The sequence below is a fragment of the Dromaius novaehollandiae genome, chromosome 5 (genome assembly GCF_036370855.1).
Source record: "Dromaius novaehollandiae isolate bDroNov1 chromosome 5, bDroNov1.hap1, whole genome shotgun sequence".
NCBI classification, from domain to species: domain Eukaryota; kingdom Metazoa; phylum Chordata; class Aves; order Casuariiformes; family Dromaiidae; genus Dromaius; species Dromaius novaehollandiae.
The window spans coordinates 41843606-41867265 of NC_088102.1; the positions used below are offsets into that span (position 1 = coordinate 41843606).

The window sequence follows — 23660 nt, forward strand, 5'->3', positions numbered from 1 at the left end:
AGAAAGCAAAAAGTAAGTTTCTTTTGGTACTAATGCAAAAAGAGTCAGATATTTCATATTGCAAGCTAGAGTGATTGGACTAACGGAGGTCTCACTGATTTAGTAGGCTGATGTGTTGCATAATAGCAAGATTAGAAAAGCCCAACCCTTGTCTGCGCCCCCGCCTCCCGTTCCCTTTGCCCTTGTTCTTATCACCACTCTCCGTATTCAGCCAAGCGATACATGATTGTCGGCCAGATCAGGATCTGCGCAGGTTCCAGCCTTATCATGCTGAAAGGCCAGCTACTTCTTTTTTTTTTTAACAGCCCTAATTGTAATTTCTTATTTAGTCAGAGGCCTCCATGATCGATTTCTTTGGAGATGGCACTTATTATCCGTTATTCAGCTGTCTGGACGTAGTTACTTTAGGCTTGTACAGACTCTTGAGAAGACCAGCCTTACCATCTGTACAGTACACTTAAGCTGCAGACAGCAGAGAAATGAATAAACCGAGGTTGTTACTGAACCTGAACAGTTTGTGGTACTGGAAATGCAGTGTTAAACTACCAGCTGCTCCGCTTTAGTTTCCTGCAAGATCCTTTCACTTCTCTTTCTAGTAAAATAGATAAAAGTTTATTGTCATCACAATTTATATGTGCTCTGTGTGCAGGCATGTCTTAGTCCTTCTATGCAGTAGAAAATATTGCCTGCTCTTTGCCCTGCAGAACAAGATTTTCAGGAAAGTCCAGAAGAATTGGAGAAAATTCTCTTGATCTCTTTCTCAGCTCTATGATTGTTTAGCTTGGTTATGCCATGTGTATAAGGCAAATTAGAGGCCAGCTCTGCCCCTGTTCAAACCATTGGCAGTATTTCCATTAATCTTCATGACCTGGTCATGACCTGTTGCATTTATATAAATAGCTTAAATCATGACAGGAAAACAAATCTGGAATTCACTTACTCAGAAACATTGCAAGAAAATGATTTTTAATCTTGAGTTAAGAGCAGACAAAAATGGCATGCTTCTGGAGGGTGTGTGCTTTTAGTGTTCCCATCACCATCATTTGGTCATGTGGGCACACAAAGAAATAGCAAGCCAGCTGTACAAAGATCAACATAACAAATTTACACACTCTATACTGGAGACAGGTAGCTCAGTGTCTTTCTCTGTTCAAAATTTTATGTAAATATGGATCCTATCAGAAGTGGAAGAGTGGTCTTAACCTGGCGCCGGTACATGCAAGTGGTACGGCTGATTGACTGTGTAGAGAGAAGCAAGACAGAAAGAAAGGCGCGGCGGCAGACCCGTGTTGAGGGCTGCTAGCTGTCTGACTGCTGAAGTACCATTTAGCTTTGCCTGGCCCATCACCCTCGTTAATACAAGAAGTGATCCAGTCTGCTCACTCTGCTCATAGGATCTTGCTACTTCCCTGCGTGTGGACAGCAGCTTCCTCGCATTACAGACATGTGAAAGCTATGTAGTACCCACACACTACTATAAATGAAATTCAAGACTTAACAACAGGAGAAATGGCTTGAAAGAATGCTGAACATGTAAGAACCAGCTTTCGCAGCCTGGGCAAGCTCAAACCATTGCCCAGACAGATCAGGCAAGCTTTAGATCACATTTCGCTAATCTATCTGGAATGTCCCACTAGTATTAATTGCTGCTTTGGCTACGAGAACAAAACGTGAGTGAAGGGTACCTTTTTCAGTTACCCATCTGTACTGAAGGGAGAGAAATGAAGATGCTTCCAAAAGGTTAGTATGGAAAGCTCTTTCCAACATAGGCTCAGCCCCCCCCCCCCCAACCAAATTTAAATGTTAGGGTTTTTTTCTTTTTTTAAAAACATCTATTTATGAACTTACAAGTATCTGTCACCCACATCTGCTTCTGTAGGGAAAACCTGAAAACAAGAACCTCCTGTCGCTCAAGGTATAGCCCGTGTGTTAATCCCAATCAGCAATGCACCTTACATGTATGTGTTTTAATCTTGTGAGTTATTTGCCTGTTTTACATTACCTATGGCACTGAAGGGAAGCGCTTGCTATCAGTGTGACTACTCTGTGTTCACTTTTTATTAAGCAGCAGCTATCAGTTTTTGAGCTACATACGTGTGTGATTAGACTTTTGTATAGACCTGAGGTGAGATTTCTTAACTTGAGGTAAATATTCTAACAACAGGGTATAACTGGGGATGGGAAAATTCCTTGCATTATTCCTTTGTGCTGGCAGCTACTGTTGCCTCCCAGGTTTATCACGTTTTAAAGTAAATGGCCTAATTCCCCTAAGATTAGAGGAACTAATCATGTATTTCCATATGGTTTAGTGCTCTGTCAATGTTGACTGCAAAAATGACGTATCCCATGCTCACATGTTCACACCCTGCTAGGAAAGGGGTACTTGGATACCACTTCCCTACATGTTCACACCCTGCTAGGAAAGGGGTACTTGGATACCGCTTCCCTTCTGTGCAGCATTTATTTTTGCTAAATTCCTGTGGCACTGGAAAACTAGAGGCAGCTGGATGTTACTCTAGGCCAAATTTATATATAGAACTTTAATACCTGCTAATTTTGATTTTTTTCAATGCAGTGTGACACTAATATATAAATCTTGAACACATTTTAAGAGTAGCTTCAGTGACAATAGTTTCCTCCCATCTAAATGTAAAAAGGATATTTTTCTTGTTCACATTAGGATAAAATAAAATAGTTCCTTTATGCTTTTTTCAGAGTGGGCACTTCCATGTTACCTTATGCTCAGACTCCTCCTTGATTTTTCCTAGGGTATACAGTTAGGAGAATGAAAGTTTTTACTAATCTCTCTGACAGGTGAAGATGAAAGTGTCTCCTCAAGAGCTACACAAGAGCGTTTGTCCTGTCTGGAGTGAGGTCAGCCCCTGCCTCCTGTAATTTGTTTAGCAGCAAGTCTAACTTCAGTTTTGTGGACAACACAATATGGAAACTTTTCTGCCCTCTCTACATCAGACTATGCGGTACTTGATTCCAGAAGGCTCGCAAGAGCTGGTGAAGATACAGCCTGCTTATAAACTGTACCGGAAGAATTTATTCCATATCAAGAACAGGCATCACTCATCAGTTATTATTTTTGCTACATTTCTCTATTTTAATTGTGTGACAAGAAATAGCCTGCCCTGCCAGTGCAATAAAGCAAAATACCTCTGAGGAGAAGGTGCATTTGATGAGCTGGAAATGAACAATAACCAGATGGAGCAACGCTGCATGAATTCTGAGAAGTACATTCACGAATCAACAGCTCAGTCCTAAACCATTCCTGGAGTAAGCAGATATGCCAAACCCTTCCTGTGATGCCTTGCACAGCTCAGACTTATCCCCTCCCCAAAAAAAACAAACCTGCCCCAAATTACAATAATTAAAAAGAGCAAGTATTTAAAAAATCAACTACTACTGCCATTTGTTTAATCAAAAAAACTGAAAAACTAAGCAACTTGTTTAAGACTCAGCTCCTGCTAGCTAGTAACCATGTTACTTTTTCACCCCACTCTCATGCCTTTTATTTTTCAAAAGGTCACATTAAACAAAGGATGATACAGACAAGAGTCTTAGTCAAAATAAAATCTGATTTTTTTTTTTTTAAAAGAGAGTAAGAGGGTAAAGAGAAGAGAAGAAAAACATTAGCCAACTGCAACAGAGTTAACAAACAGGAGACTGGTAATTAGTGTTTAATGCCACCTATAGTGAAATGTTTCCCACTGGGAAAAATGCGGGAGGCTAGTCCACTTTGCTCCTTCAAAGTCACAGGCCGGAGCAGAACATACAACAGCACCTAACACCACAGTCACTTTACATATATTCAAGTTTTTACACATCTGCAAAGCAGAAGTAGTAGCAGCCATTTGGATGTTCTTTCTTTATGGTTCTCAGGGGAGGTCTAGGAAACTCTGAAGGACCCGGTTCCTGCGACATGGAACTGGAACTGCAGCTGCTGCTTCTGCTGCTGCCTCCAGCCACCTGCACTCTCCCCCTGTCCTCGGCCGGGGAGACGTGGGGAGAACCCGGGCTCAGGTACCCAGCCGTGGTCTGAGTTGAGGTGGTGGCGTACGTGGTTGGGCCAGTGTTGTTTTTCACATAGACATTTTTGATAGCAACAAGTGTATGTGCCATGATGCTGAGGCTGTTGCTGAGATCTTGCATGCCTTGCTGCAGTAGCCGAAGATTGTGGTTGACACTGTCAAAGCCAGACTGGATCACCTGCATCTGGGTCTGCTGAATCTGCACTAGGTCCTCTTCAGTAATTTCATTTTGGTCTGCCTGGGACCTGCCTTTTGTTTTGGCTTTTACTTTCCCAGAGGAACCACCACCCATTGTCCCAAGAAAAGGCAGTTGTTCCTGGCTAGGTGGAACCACCGCCATGTCCTCAGAGCTTTCTTCTGGCTCTACCACTTTCACTACTATTTCTTCTTTTAAGTTCATCTTCTCAAGACCGGATTGATGAGATGGGCCAGGATCATTGTTAAATCCTAGAAGAGATGGAGGGAGAAGGAAAGTGAAGAGGAGTCAGTGAGAAATGTCATTACCTCTGCGGTCAATGATATTTCTTCTTATCCACTAAACAGGAATGTTAATTCTTGAAACAACACACTACAGCAGTACTCTTGTACTGTGTTATCTTTGAAGCTTTTAGAATATGATTACTTCTACGGATGGGGAAAATGTAAAGATGCACTCACTGGTTAACCATACATTTGCTTACTACAGACCCCTTACTCCTCCCACCACAGAAGCCGAGTTTTGAGTGCCAAAACACAAAATTCGTTTCAGGCTTGCTCACATACTATTTTGCACATGGAAACACATATTGGTGTGGCAGAAACACGGCGATTGCTAGAAATCCCTCAGTCTCCAAGGGATTGTTTCGGCGTGTTAACGCAACGTCTCTGTGGCCTCGCACAGAGCAGACTTAGGTAGCTGCAGCAGTTTACACAGCCAGGATTTGCACGCTGGCAGGGCTTCTTGCGCTTGCAAGAATAAACACCGCGACTGTGAACGCGAGCAGCTGGGCCTAGCGCCTCGGGGATGCCGAGCCCGCTTCCACCTGCCGCTCGGGTGTCTTTCCGTGACCCAGAGCGTGGAGTCTGCCCCCCTTTTTCTCTCTTTCCCAGCATTTCTGCGTTTCCGAGGAGGGCAAGAAGCGCCGCGGGCGGCCGTCCCCGCCGGCGGGCGGGCGGGCGGGCGGGCGCAGCCCCCTCGCGGCCCGCACTCACCCATGTCGCCCACGGCGGCGCCGGGCAGCTCCAGCGTGTCGATGCCGCCCACGATGGGCACCGCCTCGGCGGGCAGCAGGGCGCCGCAGCCGCCGCGCGGGAGGTGGCGGTGCTCGGGCGGCGCGGCGGCGGGCGGCAGCTCCTCGGGCGCCAGCAGGAGGCCGAGGCCGAGGGCGGCGGGGCCCGGCGGCCCGCAGCCCTGCGAGAGGCGGCACAGCTTGCTGCGGTCGCGGCGCTTCAGGTCCCGCCAGCGCTTCTTGAGGTCCTCCACGTCGCGGGGGCAGGCGGCCACCGGGTTCACCTTGTGGCGGATCAGCTCCCACACCCGGCGCTTCTGGCCCGGCGAGGCGCGGCCCGGCCCCGCCGCGAACAGCAGCTGCTCGTGCTTCAGCACCTGCTCGATCAGCACCTCCGTCTCCGCCTCGTTGAAGTTGGCCTTGCGCCGCTTGGGCGAGTCCTCGGCCATCCTCCGCCGCCGCCGCGGGGCGCCGGGGCCGCGGCCCGCCGCCGCCGCCGCGGGGGGCGCCGCGCCCCCGGCCCCGCCGCCCGCCCCGGCCCCGGCCCGCGGGCCGCCGCCGCCGCCGCCGCCGCTAGGCCGGGCCCCGAGCCCTGCTGGGGAAGCAAATACCGCGCATGAGAGGAAAAGACGCGCACGGCCGCGGCGCAGGCGCCCCGTGCCCCGCGCGCTGACATGGGGAGGGGGCCCGGGCCCGGCCCCGGGCCCAGCCCGCGCCGCCCGCCCGCCGGTCCCGCCCCCCGCCGGCGGCCCCCGCGCCGCCCCGCGCCCGCTCCCGCCGCCGCCGCCGCCCCGCGGCCCGCGCGCGCCCGGCCCCGCCCCCAGCCCCGGCCGTGGCGCCCCGCCCCCGGGGGCGCCCGCCTCGGCCCGCTGCCCCGCGTGGCTCCCGCCGCCGGCTTGTGCGCCTGCTCGGCGGCGGCGGCGGCGGCGGGGCCGGGAATGGCGGCCGTTTTGGAGCTGCTGCTGCGGGAGGAGGTGGCGGCCAGTGCCGTGGTGCGGTGGCTCCGGCAGGGCCCCGGCCACCGCCCGGCGGAGGTAACGCGCGGCCGCTGCCGCCTGGGTGGGAGCCGGGCGCTGCGGGGCGGCGGGCAGCGAGCTGCGCTGGGCTGGGCTGGGCAGGGCAGAGCAGGGCAGAGCAGAGCAGGCCGGCGGCGCCTCCCCTCCCTCCCTCCCTCCGTCCCTCCGTCGCCGCCACGGGCGGGCTCTGCCGGCGCCGGCGGCTCGCCCCGAGCGGGAGCGGAGGCACCGCCTCCGGCACCGGCGGGGCTGGGCCCGGGGCGGGGGGGCTGGCGGCGATCCCGGCGGCGGCGGCGGCCTGTCCGCTGCGGCCGCGGTGCGTGAGGCGCCCGGCAGGGACGGGAGGGAGCCGGTGCCCTGAGGGAGCGGGGTGACGCTGGCGGGTGGCAGGTCCTGCAGCGCGGGGGGAGGGTGACGCCGAGGAGCCCGCGAAGCTGTCCGAAACTCGGCGTTAGCAGCCTGCGGCGCAGCCTGGTGCCCCTGTTCCGGGATCCGAGGCCGCGGCTCGTTGTCCGCCGTCCGCAATGGAGCAACGGTATGGTGTTTCCCGACCTGTTGCTCTTCCACCTCTCTGTCGAAAAGGATCCTCCAGGGCCAGGAGCTGTTTTTTATGGGGCTTGAGCATACTGAGCTTTGCAGCGGTGCCGTGGCCGGAGCACTCGGGTTTGTGCGGTAGTGAACGCATTCGCAATCACAGACTGGCTGCGAGCATTTATGTTTCAGGGATGACATACAGAAACGAGATTTGTGTTTAAAGCATTTTCTGTCCGAGCACCTCAGAACATCTTACCCAGTAGCAGCTGAAATCAGAACTTGCTGCTAATTAAGCTGTCACCCATATGCGCTAGTCAAGCATTGCTGTCTTTGTAAACGTCTTAGGAAAGTAGGGACTGATGTGTTATGTTCAGTGTTTTTCAAACTGTGAAGCGGGAGCGGACTGTGGAGCTTGGCGGAGGGTATGAACCTTGAGAGCTGGCAGTTCAGCTCCTGCTGCACGCGTGAGGGATGGGCAGGCTCTAATTACAAACTGAAAAGTTTATACTTGCAAAATAGAGAGCTGCCAGCTGCCTTATGCTGCTGGGAGCAGCTCGGTTGCTTTGGAGGAAGAAAGCAAGTGGAGCGCTTGCAGCGGGTAGCTGCTGACAGGTTGTCCTGCGGTGCACGAGCTGAACCCTGTTGGCTTTCACAGAGAAAGATGAGCAAAAGCAGGTCCTGCTTCAAAAGAGTTTGAGAAACAGTGTGACCTTGTGCATAACACAGACTGTAGTTTTATCCTTTTGCCTCTGCATTAAGCCCAGGTGGGCACCCGAGGAAATAGCAGAATATGTCTTGTTCTAGCTTTCCTTGCAGTTTTGGACTGGAGCTGATCTTCGAACTCCTGACAGAGTTTGTATTCCGATCCCCTTATTTTTCACAAAATCTAAGAGTGCTACAGCACTCTTGGCTGCTTCGTTTGTTTTCCAGGCTGTGTCAGAGCTTCATACTTCACTAGGAAGCTGAATTGGTTTCATATTTTCAAATAAATGTTTCGGCATTGATGCCTTGAGGATTACAGGAGTGAAGCAAATCGTGACTGCGGCTTCACTGCCTGCTTTCATACAAACATTTCCTTCAGAAAAATCGTTTGCTCTCTTTACCTTTCATATAGTGGAGATGTGATTGTAAATGAAATGGGAACATGTGTGCAATGATTTTAATGTTAATAAGAAATAAATTGCTGCCTTTGACAGCTTCTGTTACTGTTGTGAATGTTGCTGAATCCCGTTGAGAGGAAATGGAAGTGTGGTGCAGTATTAAGAACACAAGAAATTTTACCCAGCGTACAAAGTCATGAACTGTGCTTATAACATGAAGTCTTTTTAATTTTGTCTAGAAATTATATCCTTGTAAGGTAGCAACTGTGTTTAGATGTTTGAATGTCTTGATTCTGTTTTTTGTTTAGGTTTCTGGAATATAAACTTCATGTACCTCAAAGCTGCACAGTCTCTGTTCAGACCTCTGTGGTTTTGCACGGGAGCAGAGTTAAATCAGTTGAAATAGAATAGCAGTTTTGCTCTTGTGTTGGGCACTGCAAGACTCAAAGTGCTCAAACACTTCTTGTTATAGCACCCCTCTGTGGAGGCAGGTGGTATCATTGGGAACAGAGAAGTTGGGGATTTTTGTGGATTTTTATATTAGAATTAGCAGCATTGTGCTATTGAAGTCTTACTTTGAAAGACTGGACTTAGAGGTGCCAGTTACTTCAAGTTCTTTTTGGCTCTATCCTCAGTAAATATTACTGAGGTTTCTGTGGAACAGTTCTGCTGCTTCCCGGTCGGAGACCAAAATGAACGACTCCATCTGACCGTGCCAGACTGACTTGTTTGAAGGCTGGGTTGCAGATATGTAACCAGCGCTAAGGTCACCCGAGTTTCAGTGACCTACTTTGACTAATCATATTGCTCTTTAATGTTTGTTGTGATCCTACGGTTACTACTAGATGAGTCTAGCCACGTGGAAAGAATCAGGTAGCATCTTTTCACTAACACTTTGTCCTTTTTCCTTATAGGAGAACCACATCCATGAGAAGCTGGTATCTCTTAGCTTGCTTCAGAAAGACTTTGTGCCTTTTCTGCTGAATTTTTTAAGGGAGCAAACCAGCCAGATCCTGACTAATGGACCCTCTACTCCTGCTAAAACCCCTAATTCCAAAGCCCATGGAAACCAAAGGACAGGATCAGAAAGGAGGGCAGGCCATGCAACAGGATCAAACAGCAGCCGGGTGCAGCTCTTTTCTGAAAGGACTTCAGTGACTTCCTGTACCACAGACACCAGCTTTTCTCCTGCTGCTACATCCAGTGGCTCCTCTTCCTTTTCTGGGTCAAACCTATCTAGCCCTTGCAGTGACTTCCCTAGCATGGTTTCCACTAGCAGCCCAAGCTTTGGGTATAGCCCTGTGCTTAACCACAGCGAGAAGCGCTCATTGCAGAAGGCCAGCTTGGGGAGCTTCCTTACACCCATGCCTGAAGCCCCGCCAGTGAGGCGAGGCAGAAGGAAAGGCAACAGCTCAGTCAGTGCCTCTGGTCGGCAGGTAGCTCGGGACCTAGGACGTTCCTTGGCTGAAGACGAAGATGGAAAAAGCGAGAATATGTCATGGAGCGTGGGGAGAAGGAAGCGGAGCGAAGTGCCTCTTGTGTCTGCCAGATCCTCACCCAGTCAGCTAAATCTCAACAATTTGGAGGAGTTTCCGCCCATGGGTGCTGCCTCTGGCTGGACAAAGTAAGAGCAAGTCTGGCTTGCTCTTTCGTTCTGGTTGTGGTGCAGGTTACTGTTCCTTGACTAGCTCATCATGTTGTATGTGTCCAGATAAGAAGGTGCTGTGATGAACACCACCTGGGGGCTGGTTTCTAATTCTCCTTGGCCAGAACTGTTTTGAAACAGGTTGCTATGTAGGGGAAAATTGCTGCAGCACGTGTATGTAGTCCATGGAGTATTCTGCTCCATGAACTCAGGCAGATTCCTCTGAAGCCTCTCACTCGTGATGCTGTCGGTAGCTCACCAGGTCACAGAGTAGCTGATGGAAAGCTGAGCACAATTTTGTCCTTGCATGTTCTAACAAGTTGGCGTTATCTCGACTTTTCACATTTGTCATTCAATACGATAGGAATTGCTAATGAAGAGCAGCCCTGAAAGGCTCTTAAGCTTTATTGATGCTACACAAAAAAGCTTTTGGATTGGCATTCTATGACATCTGGTAGTGGATGTTAGTGTACAGCTTCGTTTGTGTAATGTGGTTGTGGACAAAATGGCTAGCTAATGCCTGTATTCTCTTTGGTTCCCAGCAAGTACTGGTTTCCTAGGTGACTTTGCCTTAGCTCTGGGCAGGTCTCTGTTTTGTGGTTGTCTCAGTCCTTTTCTCTTTCACTTGGGAATTTACTCTCTAAAATCCTCATTACCAAATATAATGCTTTGCTGTTAGCTTATTTGCTCCAAGTGCAGGCGATGCCTTCAAGTTGGGCATGAAAAATTCCAGCTGAAAATTGATAGGTCTCTGGGTCTGTACGGGAGTTGTGTTTCTGAAAGGCTTCTTTAGGCTGGCTGCCTAGTGTGCGACTGTCTGTATGATACTCTAAAGGATGCCTTGGCCAAGGGAGATATGATTCATTTCCGGCAGAGACAGTAAGTTCTCATCAGTTGCAGTATGCCCAGTTAGGAAAAAAGTGTGTGTGTATGGGAGGGGGAGGTCATGCAGTAGGTGGAAGCAATACTAGAGTGATTTTTGAGAACCCCATAGCAATTAATATGTAGTAATCAGCATTTCCTTGAGAAACATAACGCTTTATGTTGCTGTGTCTCTTTTCCACAATGCCTCTTACTGCATTACAGAGCCTGTTGCTCAAGAACCAGTCTTGGTAGCTACATACAAAGGATGGGTTTCTCTAAACTTAAGGGGCTGGTGGTAACTTAGGAGCCTGGACTCCTTGTAATGGACAATGGCATCTTGATTCCTGTTCCCCCCCCCCCCCCCAATCGTTTTGTTAGAAATTGCTGCTGAATTAGTCTGTTGCTATAACAAGGCACATCTTGGCTTCCCAAACTAGAAATGTTTTTAAACAAGGCAATTTGGAAGAGGTGAGTGGTACTGTGTGTTATCCATTCTGTGCCTTAGTAACTGATGATTGTGTTCACAGCAAAGGGCAGTAGGCTGTTTTTTACAGTCCGTAGTTCCATGGGTACTTGCTTTTATTCAGTGACTGGGATAAAGTCAGCAGCCATAGGCACAGCTCAGGAGTTCACTGTCGTGACTCTTTACTTCCTTATCCATTTTGCTTTAGCATTAGGTTCTTCAGGAAGAGTTGCATGCATATTTGTGCTGTGACCTATGGGTTTTTATTATCATTTTTTATTTCAATGGACTTCATTCTTCTCCAGCAAAAGCAAGCCATCAAGGCGAATCAACCCAACTCCTGTAAGTGCCGAGCGCCCCCTCTCGAAACCAAAGATGTGCTTCACTTCTACACCTGTGAGCCAGTCTCCAGCTGCTCGATTTCCATCTGGGACGAGCCTTGAAGCCTTTACTGCCATCCAGGAAGGAAATCTTACTTCTGTAGTAGGGAGCAGCCTTCAAGAGGAGAGGGAGATGCTGAAGAAAGAAAGGTACAATCTGAGAGGGTGGTGATGGACTTGATTCTGTTTCTCTTGTTTTAAGATGGTACTGGTATGAGAGTGGGAATGACCAGATTATTCAAAACAAATATTGGTAACCTTAAACTATAATTGGCCTAAAACCAAGTATCAGTCTCTTATCAGACTAGGATACTAGTGCGTTTAGCTTACACTTCTCATTTTAAAGATGTGCTGACTCTGCAACAATGAGCGTGACTTTTTCATGAAGAGTTTTGTCAGTCCTCACTGCTTCTTTTGGCCTTTTCTTGGGCTAGAACATGTGGCTATTTCCTGTCCAGCTTTCCTTAGACTTGTACAGGTGAAATGAGTGTGTTTGTGGTAGTGTAATTAGGCTGTTTTTGAAGATTTTATCTGTGATGAAGGGCATAGTTTGCTTTGAAGAAAATTAGTTAATGATGCAAATGTGGGGAAAGTATTAATAGTTTTGCAAGGTAGGCAGCCTAACACAAGCTTTCAGTCAGAGAAAATGGGACATGGGGAGCATGAATTTCTGTTTTTAAAGTTGTTACTGCAGCTATCTATCTAAAATTTTGTGTGCTGGGAGATGAGGTGAATTCTAGCTTCTAATTTTGTCTCTGCCATTCAGCTACTGTGTGACTTTCGTCCTTTGTCTGTAAAATGATATCACTGTTACTCTGTGAGGATTGATACTTCAGGGGGAGAAGAGCGAAGTACAATAGTAGAGAAACTAATATTTAAAATTGCTGAGAGAACTGTCAGTGTTCTCTATAGATTTTTTTTTCCCCCTTTGGAAGACCCCTCAGGACATGTGAGAACTGAGCTAGTAAGGGAGAAATCCCTTGTTGGTATAGTCATCCTAAGACTGCAGCTACCTACAGTAGATTTCTGTTAAGTCTTGTTTTACCAAGCTTGCCATTTTTGATCAATTCAGTTGAAAGAACTGTCATGAGAATCCTTAATAATCCTTAAAATAAGAGACCTTTCTCTGGCATTTACAATTTTTTTGCTACTGTGTGATCAGACTGTGTGAACTTATTCAAGTCAGTTCTAGGAAGAGTCAGGTGTGTGTTCATGGGTGAAATTCTTTTCCTGCTTAGCCTTTCAGTCCACTTCAGTGGGACTTGAATTGGGTCCATAATGCTGAAACAGACCCACTAGGTTCTCCTGAGCTGCTGTTTGCACTTTCCTTAAATTCTGGACCTGTAGCAGAACTGCTCAGGATTTGAACCTGTCTCTGTGCACTTCAGTGAAGCACGTATTCCCATCTGAATTATATCTGAAATGTTCCACTAATCCATATAAACTGAAATAGGCCAGATGGCATTGTGTGGGCTTGATCTGTCCCATCGTAACTGACTTGAAAGGGGCGGTGCTTGGAGCTGGGAGCTGCTGTTGTGTCCTCAGCAGTGGTGGGGATGGGCGGTGCAAAACCAGTGCAGCCACCAGCCAATCTGGGTCGCTTTGAGCAATGGCAGGGGTGCAATTCGTGCTGAGATAAATGTCTGTGCTGAGGCAGAAGTGAAGCAGAGTCTAACTACTTTGTCAGAATCTGACCTTAGTGGGTTTAGGAAGTGCCAAATAGCAAATAATTTGGTTCAGTTATGTCAGTAAGCTGCTTATGTTCAAGGCAAGGTAGATGAAAGATGGTAGTAAACAACCCTTCTACTCACATGTTGGGTCTATTTCTTTCCTCATCGCAGCAGTTCCAAGTTAGGCTAACAGAAAAAGTTCTTTGCCTCAGTTCAAACAAACAAAAAGCCTTCCAGTCTTGCCCGCAGCTTTTAAAGTGACTTTCAAAGATTTTGCTTTTGAGACATTGTGGCCAGAGGTGGGTGCAACATTTGAAGCGCGGCTGTTCTGTTGAGATCTTTAATGTTTGCTTAATATCGCTGTTATTGGCTTCCATCCTGTTTCTCACTTGTCTTACGTATGCCGCTGCTGCTGTGTTTTGGATGGCCTTTGTGGGTATATTTTCAACAATACCTATGTCTTTAACTGAGTGACTGTTGTTGATTTAGAACCTAGTAGTTAAATAAAAGTAGTTTGTTCCTGTTGTTGTTCAGTTATATTTCATCAGCTGTTGTTTTGCCTTTCCACTTAGTGGTACTGGATCTTCTGCAGGCATCATTAATGTAATTATATCTTCAGGTCTTGCCATGAACTTTATTTTCATAGATTTTGCAAAGTGTTTAGCTATCAAAACTGCATAGGAATTGTACATGCAAAAAAAGTCTTAGGACCTGCTCTCTAACGGATTCAACGTCCTTAACAAAGGTCAGTTGAGATGAGGGAGAAGCAATCATGTAAGTTAGATAATTTGGCCAAAGCAGCATGTTGCGTCAGCAGAGTTGGAATTTGAACCTAGTTCTTTTGACTATTAGCCCCAAGACCCTTTCTCATTAAGGAAATAGTATCATACCCAGTAAAAGCAGTCTTAGACAGTATACATGGCATGGTTAGATATTGCAGGAATTCCTTCACACTGTACTGCATGAGAAAGACTTTTTCTTGCCATGTGACTGCTGTGTGTCATCTTCAGTCAAATAGTATATTGCTGATCTTGAATTTCAGATGCAAGCTGCTGCACCAGGCATCTTCTCCTGCAGGGCTCTCTCTTGATCCTGGCACTCCTACTAAACCTAGCTGTGCTCGCAGTGCTAGCCTCCCTGCCGAAAGCCACCTGGTGACCTGTGCAAATCCTGCTAAGGTTTCCTGCAAGAAACAGTTGGAATGTCTGGCGCAGCTCTATTCATCTTGTATAGCAGGTGAAGACCGAGACTGACCTTTCTGTGAGCTTTAAACTTGCATGCCCCTTGGGATGGAGGGAGGTAGATGAGAAGTAAAAGTTGTGGGTTAGTTTCAGTGTACAAACATCTAGGCAAATAAACCAAGTCAGCAGAGTTACTGAAATAATTGGGTCCTAGGAAAAAGTTTAGGGAAGTAGATGAACCTGACATAGTACTCAGAGTTGCAGGAGGCTGAAACTGTACGTTCCTATTCAAAGTAGTAAATTTGAGGAACCAGACTCTTCCCTAACATGTCCATCCTGTAATTCCCATATTGACTTACACCGCAGCTGTATGTGGGAGGGAGTTTTCTGCTGAACCTGACCCTGGCATAGAGCACTTATTTGTCTTTTTACCTTCCTTTATTAAAACAGGTCAATGCTGAATATCTACATTTAGTATCTTGTTTCCTCTCTTCCAGAAAACCTGGTGCCAAATATTTTTCTGGAGCTCTTTTTTGTTCTGCAGCTGTTAACGTCTAAAGGCACTTCTGCGGAAGATGGGGAGAGCAACCTTGAAGTCGATGAAAGAAGTGAAGGTCAGCAATAGTATTGAATGGAAAGAATGTTACTTCCATGGAATGGTAATGTGATATAGAAGAGTACTTGCCTTTAGCTTGGACAGTCCGTCTTAAATTCCATAGAAGTGCCTCAGTACCTCTGTGGGCCTGATCTGAAATGTTAACCAAAATCATGCGTGTAGAGGAATTGCTTCTGCAACATGAGTTTAAAGCAGGGTTGCTAGATCCTGTATGAATCTAGCTTTCTGCAATTGTGCAAAATTTGCTGTGGTTATTTGCTAAAACAAACTTTCAAAGAGAAGGAGGGATATGTTGGATCCTTTATTTCTTGCAAATCAAAAGTGCTGTTGACCTGTGATGTTGACCTGTGATGTGTGGTTTTTTTTTTTTTAATATAAAGTTGGCCCATAGATTTGAGCATGCAGGACCCATCCATACAGATGCACGATCGTTGCATTTGCTTTCTGGCAAATTCCCACATAAACTTGATGCCACTGTTGGCCAAAAGGTTGAGAAGCAATCTCTTATTTCCCATACAACATTAAACAATTTAGTTGCCTTTAGAACAGAGAAGACGGGGATGAGGGAATTTTCCTATTCGGGTGCCAGGGAATCAGAACACCTAGAAAATGAATGATGGTCTGCAAAACCATTTAACTCTTTGGATATGGCAGTTCCTACTTTCCTCGAGAGCTAACTGTTGGTTATTTAGTTTATAAAGGGTGATAGATGCTGTTGTCTCATGTTTCTTTTTTTCCCCTCTTAGATGCATCAAGGAAACAACATTTCCGAAATGTGCACAACTGTGTTTATTTTGCTGTTCAAGTCTTGGATTATCAGTATGAGTGAGTTGAGTTTTTTTTTACCTTCTGCCTGCATCTGCAGGTGTGTGTGAGATGAAACAAGTGTGCTTGGATTTTAGAGCTTTACCACTTACAGACCTGGAGTGTTTAATTTTCCTGTAAAACACACAACTTGGTCTAAATTTGAATATCTAGGAGTTTTCCTTGCACTGATCAGTCTCCTAAGCTTCAGTGTGACTGGGCAAGAATGGAAGAGTTATGAGAACAATAAAAAAGTGGTTGTAATTTACTGAAGTAGGTATGTTAGATACAGACAGAATGGGGGAAGATGGCAATAGACTTGTTTCTTTGTATGGCTCAAGTGCAGGTGATGTTTACAGTGGGCCCTCCAGATGCCAGTAGGATTTGGTTTGGGTGCCTGGGGCTTAGCATTCTTCACTTGGTACCTTCATAAAAATGAGCATAAGCATCTTGTCAGATCTGATCATAGTGTTGTTTTGTGTCTGTCTGTGGGTTTTATGGATGTTGTCTTGGCAGAATTATTTCCCATTTAGAAAAGGGGACGCTGAAGCTCTTGGCTGAAAATGAACGGATTGCATCTTTTTCTCCCGCCTTGCACGAGAGACTCAGGCAGGCTTATGAAAGCAGCACAGCCAAGGTAAAAATTAGCAGACCTCAGTTAATGTTGTCTCATAGCTTCACGTTGTTCCTCTTTTATTTATGATGGCTTTAGTGTTAAATCTCATTCCTTTTATTGTGTGCGTCTTGTCCTGTTTTCTTTGGGAAGGGTCTAAAAGCTACTTTTTTCTTGTCAGTGGGCCAGTGAATTGCTAGGGTGAATGGCTAGCTGTGAATCACTGCTGACTAGCCTTACATTACACTCCAGGCCCTGACCTCAACCAGGGCTTGATGACAGAACTCCCAGTGACTTTGACAGGACTAAGTTTTGCTTATGAAACTCTCCTCTAATAAATATGGGTCCCAGAATGGTGGGTTGGATGCAGCATCATAATGTAGTTTGGAAGAGGTAGTTTTGTTTCATAGCTACAAACTCCTTTTAGGCAAATGAAACTTCAGAGGAGACAATGAAGCCTGTGAAAATTGGTTTCCTGCCCTAATCATCTGAGTTAGGGAACTGAAGCTGGATGGTAGGAATGCCTGCTTTATTCTGTATTTCATTTCCTCCATCTTTTAAAAATGTGGATTGGTATTGGCAAAGAAAGCGTGGTGTTCTGAGGCCAAGGCTTGTGTGTAGCTGAGCTGTGGTAAAGGTTTTTTCTTAACTGAAGCCGTATGCTTTTCAAGTAGGAGAAACAAGAAAAATACAGGAATTGCCAGCCGTTACCCTGTGTTCTCAGAAGAATCTCACACTCAAGATATGCTTTGACTGATGGCAGATGGTTCTTTCTCATTTCTGTATGAATGCTAGTTGCAGTCTGGTCTGGAGAGATTTCTTAGAGAGACAAGGTGCTCCCATCCGTCAGATTGAGTGATTCCGCTTCTGTAGCATAATGTACATTATGCAACTGTTGGTGTTTGCCATTTCCCAGTTACTAGCTGCTGGTTTCTGTCTGAACATCTCAACTGGTGATACCTGGCTTCCTGATCACTCCTCACTATTTTTTCTAGGTATCAGATTGTTGTATAAATTAGAGACTTACTTTAGTCAAATGGCTGCGCTTTTGTTTTCAACAGGTGTCTCTCCTCCTGCCATGCTCTGTACAATCTGTTTCTTTCCAGCCAGAAACTGACAATCGCTCTAACTTTCCCAGTGACAGAGCATTTCATATATTTAAGAAACAAAGGTAAGTTACTTCTAGTGCTGCCCTAGGGCTCACAGGGTATAGTCTTTCTGTAATTGTGAACAAAGGACATTAAGAATGTCTGTATGCTGCATGCTGTAGAAAAATCTGGACATTTTCACTCTTAAAAACCTTGGTCTTTGTTCATATTGACTGCAGGAGCTAAATGCATAATGTCTTCAGACAGTAATTCTTCAGGAGTTGTTGAAGCTGCTGGTAAATACCAGTACAGTGCGTAACCTTAGTGGGTTGCTTCTGCAAATAGAGCTGGTACTCTTTGTATTCTTCCATGCCACCTCCCTCAACACTTACAACAGCAGGGTGAGGGGAGCATGGCAAATTGTCTTGGTCCTTTTTGCTCTCCTCTTAGATGAAACGTGGCTTGTTCTTTCCTGCTTCTTCTTTCCTGTTTCTCAGTCTTCAGTGTGTTTGGTAATGGGTGTTTTGGTCATTCTGTCTGAGCTTAAGCCTTTGCTGCCAAAGACATGGAAAACGAAACCCCTCTGAAATGCTACTAATGAGTTTTGCAAGGGTACCTGGATGCTTAGAGGCTTGAGTTTTTTAATCTGCGGTGGGTTCTAACTGGGGAACATCTAAGTGGTTGAGTATTCAATTGCTGTTCAAATTTTGAAGACCAGGAATTCATACGCATGAATATCTTGATTCACAGGGATATCTTTTATGAATTGTTGCGTGAATGGGAGGATAATCATGAAAAAACTGGCTGGGACTTTGAAAGAGTTCTGGGCAACAAGATCAGGTAAGAGTCTAGTGCAACTTCAGCTAGAGCTGAACTATAGTTTTTGCAGTGCTCTTTAATGTAGCTGAACTGCTGGTGGAGTGCACTAGACTTGGTGTCCAAATTTCCATGTTCTTCCCAATGGCCTTCTGTGGTTATCTGTAGGGGAGCTGTGTTTTTTTTTGTCTCTGTAAACTTGCTACTGTATTTAGGGATATCAACTGTTATGCTAAACAAGGCATAGGGTGCAAGGGCCTAATTTTGTAATCTTGGTGTAGTTCTGTCCCTGGTCATAACCGCAGAAAGAGCCACTCTCACAACTGGTATGTTGTGGTCTGAGCATGTTATCATATGCACTTTGGTGTGCCTTTCATATTTTCATATTGCTTTTATGTGTAGAGAAGCATATTATATGTTTAGAAGCTCTTAACTTTTCTAACTAGTTCAGGGAATTCTAGTTTCTTGGCTTTGAAAACAAGCCAAGTTTTGACTGTTTCTATGGAAAGCAAGTTGTGTTTATTGGTACTATCAAAATAGAGTATTTATAAGCAAACTGTTCAGCTCTGAAATATATTTGCCTTCTAGGCTTCTGTGTTAATCTTAACCTCCAGCCTACCCACTTTACATGTGTGAAGGTGACTTTTCGCCAGAGGAGCAAAACAAGCCTGAGATTTAAACCGAGAATTTTTTTTTTCTCTTTGAGCATCACAAGTACTGCTACTGCTGTTTTCTTACTTGCATCTGTGTGAACTCTCAGGTCACTGATCTGTGCAGGTGAAAGTGGGAGAAGAAATAGTTTATTTTCTTCCTAAATAATGGTGTGGTTGCAGTAGAGGAACAGTGTCTATTTATCTCTTCTAGAGCTATGATTGCTCTGCAGGTGTTCAGGAAGAATCCAGGGAGAATTTTTGTTTCCATGGTCAGCAGATGGGGTTCAGTGCTCGTGATAGCTGATTATAAAGAAGACATTGCAGTGTCCTCCTTCGAAAGAGTTCTGGAGATCACTTTCTTAAAAGCAGTCATTTTGTGCTTCTGATATAATTGAGGATAAAATGCTTTCTCGTACCACAGAGATCCAGTCAGCATTTTGTGATGTTTTCTTCATAGGGCCATGATGGCTCACTTATCTGCAACCTGCAACCACAGCCACTTTGCCAGGCTCTTTCAGAAACAGCTCATCCAGGTAAATGACTTGTTTTCTCATGAAGAAATTCAGCAATATTGTTTTGTCCCTTCCTCAGCCCAGGAAAAAAAATGTGTCTGGCAGGTTAATTTGAGATTTTCTTATTGAAACTTATTTGGGAGAGCCAAGTATTCAGGATGTGAATTTCCTTTCTTTTCCTGAAATACAATCAGTGATAAGTCCTATGTAAATCAGAGTTAAGGTGCAGTGAGCACATCATGAGCTGTAAGACTTCATTCTCCATTCTTTACTTTCACCTTCTAATTTTAGAACAGTTATAATTTTTCAAAATGTGAAGTATGTATTTTGATATGTATCAAATGCAGGGGTGCCCAGTTATGTTTCCCCGGCAATATTAATGATTGTTTCTTGATTCTAGCATGAGTACAGTAGCTGCAAAGTATCTATGGTTCTTCTGGGTAACAGCACAAAAAGGTTTTTTTTTAATACAATTTTTTTGGCTAGTTTCAAGCACCATCTGACTTCACTGTAGCTGAAGGAATGAAGAAACAGAAAATGCTTCTGGTTGAAGTATAAATTTTCAGTGTATTCTCTCTATAAGTGGCTGGCTTATCTGCGGGTTTCCTTTTGGACAGCCAGATGGACAAAAAAAACTTAGGACTGTTAGTCCACACACATTGATCCAAACTCAGACTGGACATTAAAGGAATTTTCAATATTCCAACAGTCCAAGTCCTCTTGGCAATGTCCTATCTGATGTGTATTTTCAAAGGAGGTTGTGGGAAAAAGGTGAAACGAACTTTACATCAACAGGATTGAATCAGTCATAGGTGGTGAACTTCGCCGTTTTTCATTTGTGTTGTCTTAACTCTCAGCAGTGCTTGTATCCCTCCTAAAGCAAAGTCTCATGAGGAGGGGGAGTGCATGGGATGAGAGGTGAAGTGAAACAATGCCATCTTGTGAATTTTTCACCTCCCTATTCCTGTCTCCTGAAGATGTGTAAAGGTCCTATTGGTGGTGGCACAAGCTGGGGAGACACCCCAGACCAGGACGTCCTTAATATGCTTGGTTCTGATAATCTGAGCCGGCTGAAGAGGCTGCAGGAAAGATTTGTTGTTCCTCAGAGCATCAGAGGACCTTGCCCACCCCCTTCGTTCACAGGGTGTCAGCAGTTCTTCAGGGACTTCATTCTCAGCGCAGGCAGGTTAGCCACCTATGGTCACTGTTTCCTTGGAGAAGTGTTGGCGAGGCGGGGAGGGAGAGTAGGGAACACCAGTGTGCTGCTGTCACAGTGGGGAGTTGTCTGGAGAGCTTGGGGGTAGTGGAACCTAAGCAGAGCATGGTGGGAATGCTTTCAAGCTGCAAAATACCACAGTGTCTTTGGCTGCCAAGCACAGTGAATGTGCTAATAGATATGTTCCGGCCAGGGGGAAGAATTGGCAAGGGAGGGATGTTACATTAGGCTAGACTGTAGTAATTTTCCTTCCTTAAAAGCATAGTATCTTGTCACAGGCCATCAACATTTCCCAGTGCCAAGGAGTGCAGTGCTGTATAGTGAGAGCACTGGACTGTACAAATGTTCTTTGTGAGGTAGTGCATGAAGCCAAGGAGTGAGAGGGTGAAGTCATGTTCATGGTTTTATTTAATCAGTTTTTCATAATCCACAGAATAGATTCAAGTGTCTCACAGATCACAACTTATCCACGTTCAGTTAGTTTACAGCTTCTGCTTGGACAGGTCCACATTTTTATCACTATGCTGGGACATGCTGAGCAGCAGCTGTTCCAAGGAGTGTAAGACAAGACTGAAAAAAGGGGTCAGCCAGCATTAGAACCACAGGAATCTTGTCCCTTGCTTTCTTGACTGTAAGTGTAGTGCTTTGGAGGTTCTTGGCCAGATAAAAAAAATCTGTGATGCTTGGTATGATTCAGTGACAAAGGCTTGAAGTATCGCAGAGTGTTAGTTGAGGTTTTACTGCTGTTTTCAGCCCAGTCTGACTCATCATCATCTTTTGGTGAAGTTACCAGTTCAATCAGCACCTGGTGGATAGCCTGTGCCTGAAGATACTTGAATTAGATGGCCTTACTCTGATAGAGCATGAGCACAGTGATGGGGAAGCAGATATGGATGAACAGGTAAGCTTGTTTGCAAACACATCGGGCAGGAATTTTCCTGAATTGTTCCTGTAGCTAAAGAACTGTTGATTTGGTTATAAATGGAATTTTATTCCTTTAAGAGTACTTTATAAGTTGTTTGGAGTGTCTGCCATTGTATTTGCAGGACAAAAGCTTCTTCATTTGATTTTGTCATAACTTGGCAATTTAACTTGATTATACATGTCTGAGTCCCTTCCCAGTTACTTGTGTGTTTCAGGGTGCCTCTTGGAACTGTACTTAAGAGATGATGCACAACAGTTTGAAAAGTGATTAGTTGTGAGGGAGCATCTATTTAGGTTACTAGTACCCTATGTCAGATCTGCTTCATCAATGAAATAACCAGGTTTAGCTGTGGTACTTGGCTGCAATAACACCTTGCTACTCTTCCAGATAGAAAGACTTCAGTAAGAATTAATTCGCAGTGGTGCCTATTCAGATGCTCCTTCACTCATCTATACCTAGCAGAGGTCTCAGAGCTTATCTGTATTAGCAAGGTAGCAGCCAAAGGTTCTTGGAAATTCGCAGAGCAGTGACCATATGGGGGAGGCATCATGAGATCAACTCTCTACCACCTCACTGATTCGAAAGTTAATAATACAAAGGTGTGACTGAGCAGCTGCTTGTTTTAGAAAGCTCTCAAATTAATTTCTTCTTGCTGCAAGTGGAGCAGTGGATGCAGAAGCAATTTTAAATATATTTGTTTATAATATATGTGCATTTTGGAAATTTACTGTTATTAAAAGCAGTGGCAAAGCCATGTAGTACTTTTACATGAAAGGAGTGGAAGTTTTGTGTAGGTAGTTGCTTTGCCGGTTTAGGGTAGCGTTGCCCCAGCTTTTTTTCCTTTTTTCATTTCAGGATGAAAAAAAGCATTTCACTGTGGTGCTATTAAGCCTACGACTCCTCGCCAAATTCCTGGGGTTTCTTGTTTTCTTGCCATATCGCACCATGGAACAGCCGACTAGAGACCTGCTAGAGTCTGCAGTAGTTTTAAGAAACAGAGTAAGAAACCAAACACTTCCAAGAAATCTATCATGGACCTTTGCTTGACAGGCTGGTTTCCTAATCCAAGGAGGGGATTAGGATTAGTGATGTCAGTTCACAGCGAGCCTGTGGTTCCTAGGATGATGTTACACTGGTCTGTGCCCCTGTTAAATGTCCTGGGAGTATGGACAATGGAAAGAAAAGAGAGTTTGTATAAGATAAAAAAGAGGGAGCAGTGTGGTGAGATACTATCTTCCATTGTTTCTGCCAAGCTGGGGCTGTCATATCAGAACTCAGACTTAGCTAGGATGACTTGTATTTATAGTGTAAAATCCAGCCACCAGAAATGTTTTTTGTTAGTTTTGCACCCTGCTCCTAGCAATGTGGCACACTGAATGCATGGAGGCAGGAGCTAAACCTGATTCCACTGGTACACAGTCAAGCTTATAGCCTTGCAACTTTCCTGTTGAAAGTCCCAGTGGGGCCTGTGGTTGCTGTTGTAGTATGGTTTCTATCTCTATTGGGGTGCAGAGAAAAATTTTCATGAACCAAAATGGCAACCCATATTTGCACAGAAGATTCGTAGCAAGAGAAGTCATGATATAGATAAGATTTTTCTTTAAGTAACAAAAGGTAACTTCAGGCTGCTGCTTTAAATTCTGTTGTCCATCAAGACCCAGCCAGTACTGGATGTATTGAAGCTTCTGAGACAATCTATTCGGGACCGACGTGCTATTCTCACCATTCCTTGGATTGTGGAGTTCCTTTCCCTTGTGGATCATATAGCTCCTTTTCTTGATTACTACAGGAAGGTATTTTGTCTCTTGCTGCAGGTATACAGGTAAGAGCCTGGGAAAGGGCATTTGTTCAAGAACTCTCCTGTGAAGGCACGTTCTTATAGTTGAGGTTGCTGACATTTGAGAATGCATGCTGGCCCTAGCTTGAGATTCTTATAAAAGGTGCGTCTTTTGCACTAGAGCAAATCATGAGCATTTCTTATCTTACATAAAACTGCAAAGGGAGCACATCTTAAATTCTGAGATTAATGTCAAAATACATGCTTTTTGATTAAATAAGCCAAATTCTTTAAGTCCCCACTCACTCATTCTACATCTGCAGCTGTGAATTTTAAACCTTGTAATGTCCTACAAAGTTTTCCATGCCTAGATAATGCTCTAGGGTTTTTTTCTATGTATGGTAGGAAAATCTGAGGCATGTTCTAGAGGGTTACTTAACACTGGCTTTTCCAGTATAAACTTATAACAGCATGTTATTCAGATGCATACACACAAAGTGAATAGAACATGCTTTCAGCTCTGTAGCAGACAGATAGCGAAT

General features: G+C 45.2%; 2 protein-coding genes across 3 annotated transcripts in view; one reads left to right on the top strand and one right to left on the bottom strand.

The window, feature by feature from the left end:
• Positions 1–3489: 3489 nt before the first annotated feature.
• On the bottom strand, positions 3490–5748 carry LOC112980637 (uncharacterized). The gene is made up of 2 exons (XM_026095640.2): positions 5229–5748; positions 3490–4484 (listed from the first exon to the last, which is right to left on the bottom strand). The coding sequence occupies exons 1-2, from the start codon at positions 5692–5694 to the stop codon at positions 3826–3828; spliced, it is 1125 nt and encodes a 374-aa protein (XP_025951425.2). The 5' UTR covers positions 5695–5748; the 3' UTR covers positions 3490–3825.
• Positions 5749–6082: 334 nt separating this feature from the next.
• CDAN1 (codanin 1) overlaps positions 6083–23660 on the top strand; it is a 32622-nt gene continuing 15044 nt past the window's right edge. For both annotated transcript variants that reach the window (XM_064512579.1, XM_064512580.1), the window contains exons 1-14: positions 6083–6279; positions 8810–9519; positions 11173–11397; positions 13960–14153; positions 14596–14712; positions 15461–15539; positions 16035–16155; positions 17193–17302; positions 17970–18059; positions 19146–19221; positions 20178–20386; positions 21203–21317; positions 22197–22340; positions 22997–23163. In XM_064512579.1, the coding sequence (XP_064368649.1) occupies positions 6184–6279; positions 8810–9519; positions 11173–11397; positions 13960–14153; positions 14596–14712; positions 15461–15539; positions 16035–16155; positions 17193–17302; positions 17970–18059; positions 19146–19221; positions 20178–20386; positions 21203–21317; positions 22197–22340; positions 22997–23163 (2453 nt within the window). In that variant the 5' untranslated portion in view covers positions 6083–6183. The remainder of the gene's footprint in view (positions 6280–8809; positions 9520–11172; positions 11398–13959; positions 14154–14595; positions 14713–15460; positions 15540–16034; positions 16156–17192; positions 17303–17969; positions 18060–19145; positions 19222–20177; positions 20387–21202; positions 21318–22196; positions 22341–22996; positions 23164–23660) is intronic.